The 17,231-nt window shown below is 41.7% G+C and overlaps 1 protein-coding gene across 4 annotated transcripts in view; it reads left to right on the plus strand.

Annotated features, from left to right (window-relative positions):
* dnah12 (dynein, axonemal, heavy chain 12) overlaps nt 1-17,231 on the plus strand; it is a 379,348-nt gene that overhangs the window by 46,977 nt on the left and 315,140 nt on the right. For all 4 annotated transcript variants that reach the window (XM_068051688.1, XM_068051689.1, XM_068051690.1 and 1 more), the window contains 5 exons: nt 1,687-1,762; nt 10,744-10,902; nt 12,221-12,416; nt 15,795-15,983; nt 16,558-16,720. In XM_068051688.1, the coding sequence (XP_067907789.1) occupies nt 1,687-1,762; nt 10,744-10,902; nt 12,221-12,416; nt 15,795-15,983; nt 16,558-16,720 (783 nt within the window). The remainder of the gene's footprint in view (nt 1-1,686; nt 1,763-10,743; nt 10,903-12,220; nt 12,417-15,794; nt 15,984-16,557; nt 16,721-17,231) is intronic.

Genomic DNA, 17,231 nt, shown 5'->3' on the forward strand with positions numbered 1-17,231 from the left:
ACCTGGGTGTTCTCGTACACCAGTCGCTGAAGGTAAGCTTGCAGGTGCAACAGGTGGTAAAAAAGGCAAGTGGTGTGTTGGCCTTCATAGTGTGAGAATTTGAGTACAGGAGCAGGGATGTCTTATTGCAATTATACAGGGCCTTGGTGAGGCCACACCTGGAATATTGTATGCAGTTTTGGTCTCCTTATCTGAGGAAGAATGTTCTTGCTATAGAGGGAGTGCAACGAAGGTTTACCAGACTGATTCCTGGGATGGTGGGACTGACGTATGAGGAGAGATTGAGTCGGTTAGGATTATATTCGCTGGAGTTCAGAAGAGTGAGGGGGGATCTCATAGAAACCTATAAAATTCTAACAGCACTTGACAGGGTAGATGCAGAATGGATGTTCCTGATGGTGGGGGAGTCCAGAACCAGGGGTCATAGTCTAAGGATATGGGATAAACCTTTCAGGACTGAGATGAGGAGAAATTACTTCAGCCAGAGAGTGGTGAGCCTGTGGAATTCGCTACCACAGAAAGCAGTTGAGGCCAAAACATTGTATGTTTTCAAGAAGGAGTTAGATATAGCTCTTGGGTCTAAAGGGATCAAAGGGTATGGGGCGAAAGTGGGAACAGGCTACTGAGTTGGATGATCAGCCATGATTGTAATGAATGGCGGAGCAGGCTCCAAGGGCCGAATGGCCTACTCCTGCTCCTATTTTCTATGTTTCTATGTCTCTATTTCTGTGTTTCTAGTGGTATGTAAGTGAGCAGAAGGCGGTGTAGTGAAATATGGTTCAATGATTGTGGCAAATGAAGGGGAGCCTTTTGATTATTGAAGCAGAGAGAAAGGAAGCAGTATTCTTACCTTGCCAAATTTAGCGAGGTCATTGAACTTCATTTAGCATTGCAGCTGTGTCCTGGGTGCTTGTCTCCTGGTATTAACATACTCTGCAGCCTCTTCCCATTTCCAGCATAGCTTATGCCTGGAGGTCTTCTTGCCCATGGGGGAAGAGGCTGTCCCTTCTCCTGTCCTCTGTCTGCACAATTCCATAGTTAGTATTCTTTAGGTAATTTTAAAGCAGATTGTTGATGGTGGCATTAGAAATATTATTTCTGCAGCCTGCTTTTCTTTGATTTCATGACTAGAAGAATTATATGCTTTGAAATTTTAGCATTTGCAACATTGTGGCTAAAACTATTTACCATCACAGAAGTGCTTTCATGATTATTGTAGTCAGACATTTGATGATAATCATATAGAATTTAGATATCTAAATGTTCAACCTAATAAGATAACTCAACATCTGTCTGAGTCGAGCTTTGCTCAGGTCAATTGATTATTGATAGTTCTGGTCAAGGTCTATAATGAAATTTACTGATAAATCTCAAATTTGTATTGTTTTCCAATTTTTCTTTTTCTTAATCTCTTTTGAAGGAAGTATGGTTCCATTATAGCTGGCAGCTTCTTGTCCGTCTCAAGTGGCTTTATGTACAATGCTGCGTAATTTGATTCTGTACTTGCGTAGCATTAAAAAAAAACCTTGATTTCTCATTTGTGTGAAATTTCAATTACTTCTGCAGTGAAGAAAAACAAGAATAATTTCATATCTTTTTCATATTTGCTAATTTTAAAAATTAATAAATTAGCTGGGAATATACAATCAAGCTTATCAACTTACTGTCCATACTTTTATGTTACAGTGAGAAGTGTTCTTGTAAAGCCTGAAGTGTCAGGGCTTGAATATGAAGACTCTGAACCTCTTCCACAGGAACCTGTGTGAGTATAACATGTCAGTATGTCCTGCTACTAAAACAGATGAATGCCCGCTCTCTTCCCCCCTCCTCCCGCTCTCTTCCCCCCTCCTCCCGCTCTCTTCCCCCACCCCCGCCCACTCCTGCTTCCCCTGCCCGCTCTCTCTGGCCATTGTGTGCTGCCATGGGTTTACGTAGCCTTTGTGTGATTATTTAAGCAGCACCATCTTTAGTCCTGGTAGCTGCCTGAACGTTGCAGACCATGACATTTTAGTGGAACAGGCTGCATTTGTTCATTCTTCAGTTATTTGCCTGCATTTGCGAAAGTGAACATTTACCCTTTAAAGAAGCATTTTTACTATAGAGGAGCATCTTAAATGTAAAGTTCTTGCATCTCTCTTGTCTACATACACTTGGATGTAAGAAAATCATAAATTGGTGTGCAGATCCTGCGATAAAGTATTTCTTGAAAATTGCAGCAGATATGCACTACAAATGTTGTTGGCTGTGACTAGGAGCCCTAACTATGTTGCTGGAGGTACAAGCTGCTGTTTTATCTACAAAGATATACCATTATGAGCAGAATTGCACTGACATGGAACACAGTGATAGGAAAAAATGTATGGCTATCCACTATGAGCGTAGTCATGAATTTCATGGAGACAAGAGAATTGCATCCATTAGCTTTTCACAGTATTGTATCATATTGTTAAAGATACACTAGTGAAGGGCATTGTTTAATTAAGGATTTAGAGCAGATATAAAGAGAGCTTGCTGGGACACTGGGGGAAAATGTCAAGAGGCAGAGATATGTAATGCTGCATTCTGTGAATAAATTATCAACAAAAAGATCTGTGTCTAGTTTCTTTCTTCACCATTTGGCTTGGATCTATTTAACACTCAACATCGCTGAGCATTCCAACCTAGTTAATAATTTCACTTTTACTTTGCAGAGAAAAGGCATCATATGAACTGAGAGCAGTAAACTGTTAGCATTGACTTCCCCCCACCCCCATTAAACAACTATCAATTTCAGATTCTCTTCCAGAAGTGCAAAAATCAGTACTTGGAGCTCAGCTTCTATGAACCACAAGCCTTTCAATTGGACTGTCTGCTCCAGGGCAGTTTTTATTTATGATAGATGTTCTATCTATTCCTCAGAATCAGTAACGTTCTTGAAACATTACGATCAAATGTTCCTATATTTATTAAGCATACAGTACATAGTACAAGCAATAGTAATTAAATGTGCATTCAAAAGATAATACTTACAACTACACCTGATGGATGTGGACTCAAAACGTATTATAGTTTTGAGCGTGTATTTCAGGCTGGTGAATCTCTGTAATCATAACATGCTGCCTTTTTACTTATGTACATTATATACACTGTAAATATCAGAGGAATGTATGATAGCATTATGAGAGCTTTTGAGCCAACCATCAAGAAGATGGCCCCCCTCAAGTCAAAATCAGGGGAAAGGATCACTGACCAACGCAAGCAAATGGATCACTGGGTGGAGCACTACCTAGAACTGTACTCCAGGGAAAATGTTGTCACTGATACCGCCCTCAATGCAGCTCAGTCTCTGCCAGTCATGGATGAGCTGGACGAACAGCCTAGAGGCCTACTTTTGATCGGGAAAACAAACCCGACCCAAACCCGACCGGACCACTGTGGACCCGAGCCCTACCCGGCCTGAGTCTCTTCGCTTTTGCCCCAAGCCCGACCAGACCCGAATCCCCCCCCGACTCGACCCGACCTGAGCCCGACCCGGCCATCCGTTTACTTACCTCCAAACTCGGAACCTCCACGAAGCTGCCGCGCATGCGTGATGACGTCATAGTGAAATCAGCCGCTCACTGTGCAGACTCAGTTTTGTCCCGGACTCCCAGCTCAGGTAAGCTTTTTTATTTTTAATACTTGCCAGCACAGCACTGACCCTGTGTGTCCGGCCTGACCGGCTCGACTTAGGCTTGGCCCAACCTGAGCCGAGCCCGAAAGCCGGAGCCTGAAGATTGGCCCGACCCGACCTGAACCCGGCACGTGTTGTTGGGTCCCGTCGGGTTCGGGTCATGTCGCAGGCCTCTAGAACAGCCAACAAACTCGGAACTCAGTGATGCCATTGATTCTCTAGCCAGTGGAAAAGCCCTGGAAAGGATGGCATTACCCCTGAAATAATCAAGAGTGCCAAGCCTGCTATACTCTCAGCACTCCATGAACTGCTTTGCCTGTGCTAGGATGAAGGAGCAGTACCACAGAACGTGCGCGATGCCAATATCATCACCAAGAACAAGGGTGACTGCGGTGACTGCAACAACTACCGTGGAATCTGCCTGCTCAGCATAGTGGGGAAAGTCTTTGCTTGAGTGGTTTTAAATAGATTACAGAAGCTGGCTGAGCGTGTCTACCCAGAGGCACAGTGTGGCTTTCGAGCAGAGAGATCCACCATTGACATGTTGTTCTCCCTTTGCCAGCTACAGAAAAAATGCCATGAACAAGAGATGCCTCTCTACGTTGCTTTCATTGATCTCACCAAAGCCTTTGACCTCATCAGCAGACGTGGTCTCTTCAGACTAATAGCAAAGATCGGATGTCCACCAAAGCTACTAAGTATCAACACCTCATTCCATGACAATATCAAAGGCACAATTCAGCCTCATCAGACCTCTTTCCTATCCTGAGTGGCGTGAAACAGGTCTGTGTTCTCGCACCTACACAGTTTGGGATCTTCTTCTCACTGCTGCTCTCACATGCGTTCAAGTCTTCAGAAGAAGGAATTTTCCTCCACACAAGATCAGATGGCAGGTTGATCAACCTTGCCCGTCTTAGAGCGAAGACCAAAGTACGGAAAGTCCTCATCAGGGAACTCCTCTTTGTTGACGATGCTGCATTAACATCCCACACTGAAGAGTGTCTGCAGAGACTCATCGACAGGATTACGGCTGCCTGAAATGAATTTGGCCTAGCCTCAAGAAAATGAACCTCATGGGACAGGAACATCAGAAATGCTCCATCCATCAATATCAGCGACCATGCTCTGGAAGTGGTTCAAGAGTTCTCCTACCTAGGCTCAACTATCACCAGTAACCTGTCCCTAGATGCAGAAATCAACAAGTGCATGGGAAAGGTGTCCGCTGCTATGTCCAGACTGGCCAAGAGGGTGTGGGAAAATGGCGTACTGACACGGAACACAAAAGTCCGAGTGTTTCAAGCCTGTGTCCTCAGTACCTTGCTCTACGGCAGCGAGGCCTGGACAACGTAAGTCAGCCAAGAGCGACGTCTCAATTCATTCCATCTTTGCTGCCTCCAGAGAATACTTGGTGGCAGGACCGTATCTCCAACACAGAAGTTCTCGAGGCCAACATCCCCAGCATATACACCCTACTGAGCCAGTGGTGCTTGAGATGGCTTGGCCATGTGAGCCGCATGGAAGTTGGCAGGATCCCCAAGGACGCATTGTACAGCGTGCTCGTCACTGGTATCAGACCCACCGGCCATCCATGTATCCGCTTTAAAGACGTCTGCAAGCGTGACATGAAGTCCTGTGACATTGACCACAATTCATGGGAGTCAGTTGCCAGTGATTGCCAGAGCTGGCGGACAGCCATAAAGGCAGGGCTAAAGAGTGGCGAGTCGAAGAGACTTAGCAGTTGGCAGGAAAAAAGATCGAAGTGCAAGGGGAGAGCCAACTGTATAACAGCCCCGGCAACCAGTTTTATCTGCAGCGCCTGTAGAAGAGTCTGTCACTCTCGAATTGGCCTTTATAGCCACTCCAGGCGCTGCTCCACAAACCACTGACCACCTCTAGGCGCTTACCCATTGTCTCTCGAGACAAGGAGGCTAAAGAAGAAGACATTTCTCTTACCCCAACTACATGATAATTCACATGCTTCTACATTACATGGCTACATCAGAGGGTGTCTTGGATGATGCATTTTTCAACAGTGATTTGATTATGTTCTATCCTTGCTGGTATGGGTCCATACTACATTTATTGACTTGGGTGAAAATAATTCAATCTTCTCTCTGTTTCAAATTCCCTTAACTTGATTACCGAAAGCACACTCTCTAACTTTCCAGATCCAGGCTGTAATCTTTCTTGGGCACGTGCTTATACGAAGCAAGACTTCGACACTTCTCTTCTAAAGATTGAAATCTCTCTTTCTCTCTCTATGGTACAAAGGAAGCCTTTCTGCCTGTACTATGTCTGTGAGACTCAAGTTAGTAACCCTTTCTTACCCTTATCTCCTACTAATTTTTCTCATTAAATAGGTGCTTATTTCATTTTAGAATATACTTTTCTAAAAATCGGTGTTCACGACCTTAGAATCATACTTCTTTACTTAACAAACAAAGGCTAAAGGTTAACATTACTATTATATAAAGAAATACCCATAAAAGTATTACACGAGCAGATCTCAAGTTAATCTGATTAACCCTTTCCTTACACTGCCTCTGAACTCCATATTGCGGAATTTAAAAAAAAAAGGCTCGTAAAGTGATGAGGTTTTTAATAGTCTTAGGAACTTAAACTCTGGCATGTTGATGTCAACATAAATGATAAGTTTTTGGTTTAAAGTGTGTGGAAGGGGCTGGGACTTCACTTTCTTGATGACATAAGTGGGATAGTGACACAAACAGGTTTGAGATAAGTGCGTTGGATTGTAATAACTAAAGCATGCTCTAGCTGAGTGAAGGCTATGGAAAAGGGCTACTAACAGAATCACAGAATCATTACAGTGCAGAAGGAGGCCATTTGGCCCATCATGTCTGCACCGGCTGTCTGAAAAAGCAACGTCCTCTGCTCCATTCCCCTGCCTTCTCCCCATAACCCTGCACATTCTTCCTTTTCATATAACTGTCTAATTTCCTTTTGAATGCAAAGCATTAAAGGACCATTTAAAGGGATGTTACAAGTGCAGTCTTCAAGTGAAGTGGAGTTAGATCGCAGGAATTATTGGACCAAGGGCCGAGATGTAGTTCAGTCTCGTTTTAAAGCCATACATTCTGCCCTTACTTTGTATAATATTTTGATTATACATGACTTTATTACAGTTAAATAGCAAAGATTATGACAATTTCAGAAACATGTGAAGTAGAGTTGGTTGGAGCATAGGAGTTTCTATGCGGTATGGCCTGAGGAGCTGGGAGATATAAAATAGATACAGCAGCATAACCAGTGGTAGGAGGGTGTTACAATATGGCAAATTTGCAGAAGCATTTTTCGTTATAAACATGAGTACAACAATTTATATAGAGAAAGGTTGAAAGTAGGAAGTGAAGTTTTGTAGACAGGCAAAGCATGCAGACCATATATTTTTATTTATTATGTAGAAATTGGAGCCTATCCAAAGGCTATGTGGAGCAAAAACAAAGTAGCTGACAATACCCTCTGGCTGGCACAATAAATGCAGAGGCAGGAAATTGATTTGTGAGTTAGTTAAAGAGCAGCACAGCTGCTTGATAGTTAGCAAAATTGAGTTGTTGCATGTGATTGATGCAAGGAAAGTTGCCCTGTTTGCTACTTCAGGGCACCCTTTCCAGTGGACAGCAGGCCTGGCAAGAGATGGCAGCCAGGCTCAACGTTTCTTGTTCCATGAACGACCTACAAAACTTGGAGTCAGAAGTGGAAGAACATTGCACATCAAAGATAAGACTATACAATATGTACATGTTATAAAGTTTGTCAGGCAATCTGTGGGACATTACAACCCTCACATAACCTTACAATTCATTCATTGCTGATAACAGCCATGCTGTACATATGAGACACACTTTAAATTATAATTGAAAGTCATGGGGACTCACATTTTCAAAATGCTCAACTGTTCAACAGCCTTGATGCATGGTCACCCAATGACTCCCCACCTTGGCTGCAGTTTTGACACATACCACTGTGCATGGTCTCCTTCATCTTACAACATGTCAACATTACTTCTCTGCTTAAGTGACAAGATGGCACTTAATACAAGGTAACAGACCTACACAGAAAGTAATGCATACTCCCTTGGAGGAGGCTACCTTGAACAACTTTGCAAAAAAAGACATCAAGGGAGTAAAATTAAGTGAGGTTACAGGCCTTTTGGGAAAGGTTGGGGGCTGTCTGCTTCTATAGGCCAGCTCTTATGTCTTGCCCCTTTCTCACTCTCACACAGGTGTATACTCAACCACACAAACACATATCTTTTAATGCAAATTTTGTTGGAATGTGTCTCTGGTTATTGTAGGCCTGAAACAGCAGCTGCCCAGAGTCTGGTAGTAGTTGAGGATAAGGTGGCACCTCACAATGCAATAATAGGATGGTCCTATGAGGGGAGATTGAGTAAACCTGGCCTTTATTCCTAAAATTTAGAAGAATAAGAGGTTATCGAATTGAAACAAATAACATTTTTAAGGGACTTGACCGGGCTGATATTAGGAGGATGTTCACCTGACTGTGGGGCAATAAAGAACTCGGGGTCACAATTTTAGAATAAGGGGTTGGCTATTTAGGACTGTGGTGGGGAGAAATTTCTTCACACAAAGGTTTATGAATCTTTGGCATTCTCTACTGCAGAGAGCTGTGGATGCTCAGTCGTTGAGCACATTTAAAACAGAGATTGATAGATTTTTGATACTAAATGAATCCAGGGATATGGGGATAGTATGGGAAGGTAGAGTTGAGGTAGGAGATCAACCATGATCTTATTGAATGAGGAAGCAGGCTTGAAGGGCCGAATGACCTACTCCTACTATTTATGTTCTTCTATAATACCCTGCATCAACACTTTCAAGCACCAGCACATCTGTTTTTATCACAGAAAAAGCAGTTACTGAGCATAAGAGATAGCCCTGGGTGAGTCATTGGTGAGAAAAGGTGGTGGTGATAGTTGCAGTCTCGGAACCTGTGACCATCGTCAGCAATCCCTGTACTTTGGAATGCAGTACTGCAGTAACATAAGAACTGTAGCAGACAGGAAAAGACCCTCTGGTCCATCCAGCCTGTCCCAGACAACTGCAATACCTTTTACAAGATAACATTTACAATCCTCACCTCATCCGAAAGCCATGTCATCTCCTGGGAGAAGCGGAAAATTTGGAAAATTCCTCTCCAATCCCCTTAGGTGATCAAAACCAATCAGGAGACGACTGATATTTAATGAATGTCATACATTGGGCAGTTGTGTCACACAATTGTGTTGACCAATCTTCTTCTTCTTTGGCCTCCTTGTCTCGAGAGACAATGGGTAAGCGCCTGGAGGTGGTCTGTGGTTTGTGGAGCAGCGACTGGAGTGGCTATAAAGGCCAATATTCGAGTGACAGACTCTTCCACAGGTGCTGCAGAAAAAATTGTTTGTCGGGGCTGTTACACAGTTGGCTCTCCCCTTGCGCTTCTGTCTTTTTTCCTGCCAAATGCTAAGTCTCTTCGACTCGCCACACTTTAGCCCCGCCTTTATGGCTGCCCGCCAGCTCTGGCGATCGCTGGCAACTGACTCCCATGACTTGTGATCAATGTCACAGGACTTCATGTCGCGTTTGCAGACATCTTTAAAGCGGAGACATGGATGGCCGGTGGGTCTGATACCAGTGGCGAGCTCGCTGTACAATGTGTCTTTGGGGATCCTGCCAACTTCCATGCGGCTCACATGGCCAAGCCATCTCAAGCACCGCTGACTCAGTAGTGTGTATAAGCTGGGGATGTTGGCCGCCTTGAGGACTTCTGTGTTGGAGATACGGTCCTGCCACCTGATGCCAAGGATTCTCCAGAGGCAGCGAAGATGGAATGAATTGAGACGTCTCTCTTGGCTGACATACGTTGTCCAGGCCTCACTGCCATAGAACAAGGTACTGAGGACACAGGCTTGATACACTCGGACTTTTGTGTTCCGTGTCAGTGCGCCATTTTCCCACACTCCCTTGGCCAGTCTGGACATAGCAGTGGAAGCCTTTCCCATGCGCTTGTTGATTTCTGCATCGAGAGACAGGTTACTGGTGATAGTTGAGCCTAGGTAGGTGAACTCTTGAACCACTTCCAGAGTGTGGTCGCTGATATTGTTAGATGGAGCATTTCTGACGTCCTGTCCCATGATGTTCGTTTTCTTGAGGCTGATGGTTAGGCCAAATTCGTTGCAGGCAGCCGCAAACCTGTCGATGAGACTCTGCAGACACTCTTCAGTGTGAGATGTTAAAGCAGCTTCGTCAACAAAGAGGAGTTCCCTGATGAGGACCAATAGGAAATGAAAAAAAATAATTTGCCAAAGGATGCACATTGTTAGATTTAGTGGGGCATCCTTGGGTGATATGAACATTGATCTTGTGAGCGATAGCTTAAAGTTTCCATCTTTAAGGACCTTACTACTCTTCTAAACTCTTGGAATGCGAAAATGCATTCCATTAGTTTCTCTGTGATATTGGTAATGATTATTCTGCTGCTTCTCTCACTATTTAAATATTTCCTCTATGCCTGATGCAGAAAACACACAAAAAAATTAAACATTAACTGAAGATTAAACGAAAAAGTTGTGTTACAAACACTATCTCATGAAACAAAGACAACCCAAATATTTTTCCTCTGACACCTTAAATTGGGACTTCAATTCAGGATTAGAATGTTAGACAGGATTTCCACTTAAACATTGGAAAAGAAAGGAGCCTGCAAAAGCTTGCTGCATGCGTGCTTAATCAGGCCCCCACTCAGGACCTGATCTTAACTCACTCAAAACCCATTTAGCAAAGTTAAAATCGGGCCCAAAAGGACCATGAATCACTGGAATGGGTATAGTGGAAATATGTGCTTGGCTAATTTTTAGTGGGAGCTGGTCTGTACTGTTAGCCATAATTTCCAATCCCTTTTCTCCCAAATCCTGTTGGCAATAGTGAAGATGTCTAGTTGAAATTCGCCTTTGAGAGTTGAGATTTTTTGTCTTGGGAGTTTTGTACCTATGTTTTTCCATTATGTGTGTTATTTTACTTTCAGAACACTGAACCTTTAATTTACGTGGATATTAATTTTTCTGTTTTTAGTGGTCTGGACTTCTCCCAACCCTGGCATGAGAGCTTTGTAAAAGCTCGAGAGGAGATCAAAAAAAATCTCTACATCCTCCATCCAGTCATGCAGGCAGTTCTGGACTTGGGTTATATTACTTTTTCCAACCTGCTTCTTGTGAATGTGTCTGATTGCAGGTATGAAGAAGTATCCTTGAATGTAAAGAGTCACTTTATTTTGTAATAGGGCATTTTCAACTCTGATTTCATGGACATTTATAATCCTAATTTTACAGAAGTTAATCAACAACAATTTAAAAAAAAACTTAATGTAGTTTGCCATCTTGTTACTGTGTATTTGTCTACTTTGAATTGAGTTACTAATTAGCCTTAAATAAGTATCAAATGTAGATTTAATATGCAGCCCCTTGCATGTTTGTTTTTACTAACACTTGTATTTAAATAGCACCTTAGAATCTCAAAATATATGGTGCATAGTTTGTTATGTAGCCAACACTGCCTCACAATATTGAGAAGTTCTTTTTTTAAAGGAAGGATTGTTGTGCAGTACACTAGAAAAGCTCCCTGCTTCTGTTCAAATAGTGCCATGAGTTATTTAATGTCTACCTGACACCAACAAGAAAACCCTTTCTGATGGTTCTAATGATGCAACTCTCACTGGAGTGACTGCTTAGATTATGAGCTTAAACTATGGTATGAGGTTCAAACCTACAACTTTCAGACTCAGAGGTAATAATGCTCTCAACTGAGCCAAACTCCATGCCAATTTACTAATATTTACCATAGGTGTTTCTTGATTCTTCTAATCCCAATTACATTTTTTCATCAAGTCACAATTTCCACCCTCTCTCCAACCCTCACCTTACAATTTCTTTTGGACAAAAAAAAAAAGCAGCCAAAATGAAAAATTCCACTATAATAATATTCAAAAATTTCTGTGGTCAGATTGACCCACCTCATGCTCTGAAACTGTGATGGTATGCAGGTTGACCTCCTAGATTAGCTATATACAAAAATACCTTATTCAATGAATTTAATGCAACCTCCAGGTAACTACATTAGTTCAATAAAACATGGCAATAGATTTTTTTTGCAAAATTTTACTATTCATTTATTTTTCCATATTTTTCACCATGCACAACTCTATTCGCCATTCTGCAGATTGAGATGTGCAGGTGATTTTCTCCATTCTTTTGTCAAAGATATTCTTGAGCTGAGTGCTAGAAAGTGTGGGATACCAACATGAGTGAGTCATCTGCCAATTTTCAGCTCCCTGTGCCCCTTCCCAATCAAGAAGCACCCATTCTCTGTTCTGTATCTACCGCGATGGTGTGGCTGAGAGCAGAGGTTTCTGTAAGGGTATCTTGAGCATAAATTCTACTGCTCCTTGACATAGCATGTTGGAGCATCAATGCGCTTCAGTCTCTGATCTCGTAAACAAAATTGAGGTTGGTTACTTAAACAACTGAATTTTGTTTTCTGATTATTGATTTAGATCAAAAGGACCAATTGAATGTGAATCCTTCAAGAATGATGTGGTGATAGAGCATGGAAAAATGGAAAAAAAGATAATGAGCACATGGTACCCCAAAGTTCTCAGTCTCCTTACTGACAAAGAGAAGACAAAGGACATTAAAGCTGAGAAAATAGACTGTTTCTACTCCAGTGCTAATGTACTGATAGGTAACCAGGTAAGACGATATTGTGATTTATTGTAGGATTTCACAGTAGTTTATTGGCTCAGTTCATATCAGGATGAGTTACTTTATAATTGGTACGGCATAGTTTTTCTTAGTAATCTGGTGTTTAAAAATAACTTTCAATATTTCAGCACCAATCACATCATACCTATTTTGTGTATTATAGTGTAGTTATACTCCAGGAGAAGGATTTTCCCTCTGGGCTTCTGAATTCCGCTGTCAGGCTGAAATGTGGGTCAGAAGCCCACTCTGTGTGGGAAACAGTCACTCACGAGGAATTTCTACAGGACGGCTTGTGGCTGCTGCAGCACCCACGCAGGCAGGGAGGGCCTCTAGGACTGCCTGGAGTGCTGGCTTCCCCCTGGTCTGTTGCTGGTAGGTGGTCTTCAGGCATCTTAACTGGCCCCCATCTGTGGGAACCTGGAGGCTGACTAGAAAATCCCAGTCAGCCTCTTTTAATTGGCCTTAATCGTCTCTTAATGAGTCAGGTCATCTCCGCCCCCCACCCTCATCCCACCTCCACAAAAATGCGGACAGGTTAGAGCCAGGGAACCAGCACGCCAGCCGGTGCTGGCATTTTCATTCTCCCCACCCCACCTCTGCTCCCAGCCCTGGCAAGGCCTAAAAATCAAGCCCCAGGTTTCAGTCTTACGTTTTTATTTTGTTCTTTTCAAATAAAGGAGCTCCACGCTTGCATATAACGATGTATAACTCCACTCCTTGTCTAAACTTTAAAGACAGGCTTATGAATCCCAACAGATCCTATCTAGTTTTCATTTCACGGCCTGAACTATTGCAACTAACTGTTATCCTTTATTTATTTACTTTTTTATCACATGGATGCAGGTTTTAATTTTGCTTCTCACACAGGTGAAATAACTTAAGGCCTTTGATGGATTTGTATTTAAAAAATATAATAGTCTAGAAGCTGAACAGCATAGCACCCACTATTCAGGCCTCCTATATGATGAACAGGAAGCATGTGCACAATTCCAATTGGAAATATGCCATCTGCTACAGGAGATAGTGCTTGTAATCGGAGCACAGGCCAGCAACATACTAAGTGGAAATTAATATATGCAGATTAGTCTGCTGCACTGTTGGCTGGACCTGTTTTCCATTTTGGGTTGCCCCAGCGCTTCAGATGCTACATGCTGATCTTGCTCAGCACAATATGATGTTCACCAGCATGAATAATGTGATTGTCATGGTGGAAAATTTGACAATGTGTATTAGAGCTGTGAGTTGCAGATAAGTGAGGTTTGTAATAGTGCTGAGTGCATGTGAATGAGGAGAAGAATGTTTCGTGAAGCATGATGCAGTAATTATAAGACAGTGTAGAGGGTTGTGCAGTGTTGAGAATGCTGTGGATGTTGTAAATAGTGAAGCTGCAATTGATGTAGCTGCGATACAAAATTACTTTAGCTGTGTTCCTACCTTGACAACTCTGTTTAGATCATTGAATTTTTCCAGCAATCATGCTCTTGTGGCAGTGTTCCTGGCATTGATATCTTCACTGATCTCCTCCCACTGCTTCCTCATCAGGTGGTTGGAGAGCTTTCTGCTCCCTGAGGGGTGGGGGTTGGGGGGACGAAAGGATGACCCTCCTCCTGCACCAAGGCATCCAGTACAGTACAAGAGAACCTTGGTGTCCATTCTCTCCCTCAGCTGTTGCAATACAGGTTTTCCTGACTTCCTGGTATTGCACCCCTCCAAAAGACATGCAGCTAATGAATAATTCAAGCAGTGCTGGTTGCACACAGAAATCATTATGATCAGCAGGCAGCACAGATTTTTCATGCTGCCTGTATGGGTACAAATTATGTAACTGATTTAAGTCAAAGGGGGAGTAATTCATTTGCGTAGCGCCGCTTCTTGCTGCACAAACTTGCATTGACTTCTGTAGGGGCAGGCAGCACTTTGGGCCAGTACCTGCGTGGCGTTCTTCATTGAAATCATTGAAGAATGCCGTGTGGGCCGTGCAGGCCATGTAAGTACTGCCCAGTGAATTGCCTTAAGTTTACGTGGCAGTGTTAGAAGCAATGCAACACGAATGAATTTCTCCCTCAAAAGCTTAATTTGACTTTTGCTTCCTATTTTCAACAGAAGTCAAATACATACAGTAATTATTTATATATATGTCTATATAAATGTCGCTATTGCTTGAGGTTAAAGCATAAAACTGAATGTTTGTTAATTAAAATTTAGCAATTCTTTATAATGCGATAAAAATGCTTCCTTTTTTACATTTTTTTGAGGACTTGTGTTAAAACTGAAAAGATCCCATGGATGTGCTTTTTTTTTTTACAAAGTTCACCGAAAGGACACTTGAGATGTTGTTTGAAAAACCACCTGTGCTGGAAGTCATGTGCTTTGGGCTCTGTAAACAACAGAATCCTTGGTGACCTGGATAAAAAATGGTTGCAGAGAAGCCACATGTCAAGAACTATGGAGCTCAGGAGGTTGACTCTCTGAGGTTTGGACATTGTTTTCAGTTTAGTTGGGACGTGAACTGTTTGAAGACGGTTGGTGTTTTCCCGTTGAGGAAAAAGAAACCACCCAGATCACCTCTTTCTCTGTCTCTTTGAAGAAATCCTGCAAAGATCCAGTGTGGGAGAGCTAAAATCCCTGGTGCTGCACAGCTCCTGAGAAGCTGGAAAAATTCCTGTGATTCAAGTGTGCTGGTAGAAAATCCTGATGCCACATTTCTCCTAGAAGCCGACTAGAATAATTCTTGACATCTCCAGAATGGACTGCTTCTGAAACGATCCCAGTGACCCGTCTCCGTATACCTGGACGCCAGACCAAAAAAGGGACAATTGACATCCTTCCTTATCTTTTTTTTTCCATCAAGAATTAGCAAGTATTTGGTCAAAGTAGTCCTTTTTTGTCTTTTTTTTTTGTGACAGTCTTTTGCGGAGAGAATTTCTGTATTTTTTTCCAGTGTGTGTGTGAGTGTAATTGGGGAATTTAAAAAGGGGACTTTCATATTTCAATCTGTGTGTTAATACATTGCTTCATTACTAGTTGTCTTGTTTCATAATAAATGGATAATTTTGTTGTTTATTGAAGAAACCTGGTTGGTGTATTTTATTCTGGGATTAAAAAAATAGAGTATATGATTGGCTGTATCGGTAACCGGGTAAACATTTAAATATATGCTGTGACCTGTGGAGAAGTGGAACTAGAAATGACAGTGCACGTCTGCCTCGGTTGTCACAATAGAAATTGGCAAATAAAAGCCATCTTTTATATTTTATCTGTGGCAAATCAAATGCTATGTGAAAATTGATTAGGTTATTCAGTTTTACTGAAGAGATAATGTGATCAGATCTTAAAAAGAGGTTTAACCTTTTTGTTCTTACTAAGTTGCAAGAGTTTCTCGGAAGAACAATAAAGGCCTACATAGAGCTCTTTGATGAAGTGGACAAATACCAGATGCCCCAGTTTAAGATGGAGTTAGTATTTGATGAAGAGAAAATGGAATTCTATCCCACATTTTCAGACCTGGAGGAGACCGTGCTGTTTATGATAACTAAAGTAGAAGATGCCATGCAGGTAGCTTCTTCCTAAAATATTAACTCATCTCCCTGAAGACATATGAATGATTTGAATATGCATCATAGCAAATTCATTTTTTTACGAGAGGAGTGCATTACAGGTGACAGATCCATTACCACCTATTTAGCAGCCTTGCTGAAGTCAAACTTTACTCTAAATATAGATTACTTTCTAGTTAGTTCACAAAAATGCATAAATGTATTTGAGAAGCTGTGAAGCTGTAAATGATAGGAAACATGCGGTACTGAAATGCTACATCAAAGTGAAAGAGAATTAATAATTCAAGCAACGAGAGAAAGAAGTCCTATTTATCATGAATTTTCATAACCACTATTATGTATTACAGAATTGTGTATATTCATACACAGACTTTTTAAACTTAAATATTGTTCATAATCATTAGATTACATATGCTCTAAAAGAATACATAATGGAAGAAGATTTAGTCTGTGCAGTCTCCAACCCCATATAGCTTTACAGTTTTAATACAAGTAGCGCAAGAAGAAAATCTTCCCCTAACATTATTAAACTGCAGTATATTTAATTTTGTCTCCTATTTTGCTTCAATCAGAATGTTCAAACAGTGCAGTCCTGGCTATCTGATAATAATACTGACGACATTGAGAATATCAAGGCTAAACCATCTGCTGATCTCCTAAAGTGGGCCTACTCCTCGCTCAAGAAAACAGTAAAAAGCAACTTTGAAGGAGCAGCTGCACATTTCCAACAGTATGGTAAGCTTAGTTTCTCTTGTTCTCAATTTAGTAAATGCATCAACTTTCCATGTTAGGAAGTAACTATTTTATATAATTGGGACACTGCGTCACTTGGACTTAGGGTTTTCACTTAATTGGGTACAAGTATAAATACAGTGCAGTCAAACCAAAACTTTTAATCTAAATTTAAGTTTGCTCACTTTCAATAACCATCTGTTTAGTTGCTTTTTGAAAATTCATGAAGAAACAAGGCTCTAAGTTGTGCCTTTATGATTTAAAGATAAAAGCAGATTGTTACCTCAATGTATATTGTTGCTGTGCTTGGAAATGTTTGGTATCACTGTTCACATTTTGAAAATTCATGTATGCTGCCATTATTATTAGATGCATATGTTTTAATCTTTAACCTGGGTTCAGTGGACTGGTACCTCAAATGAAATGTGTCCTGATGAGGAAAATTCATAAAAAGCAATGGATCAGCCAAGTCACAACTATTTGTGGCAGGCATGAGCTGGAATGTCTCTCCAGG

This window comes from Heterodontus francisci, chromosome 19 (assembly GCF_036365525.1).
Source record: "Heterodontus francisci isolate sHetFra1 chromosome 19, sHetFra1.hap1, whole genome shotgun sequence".
Lineage (NCBI taxonomy): Eukaryota > Metazoa > Chordata > Chondrichthyes > Heterodontiformes > Heterodontidae > Heterodontus > Heterodontus francisci.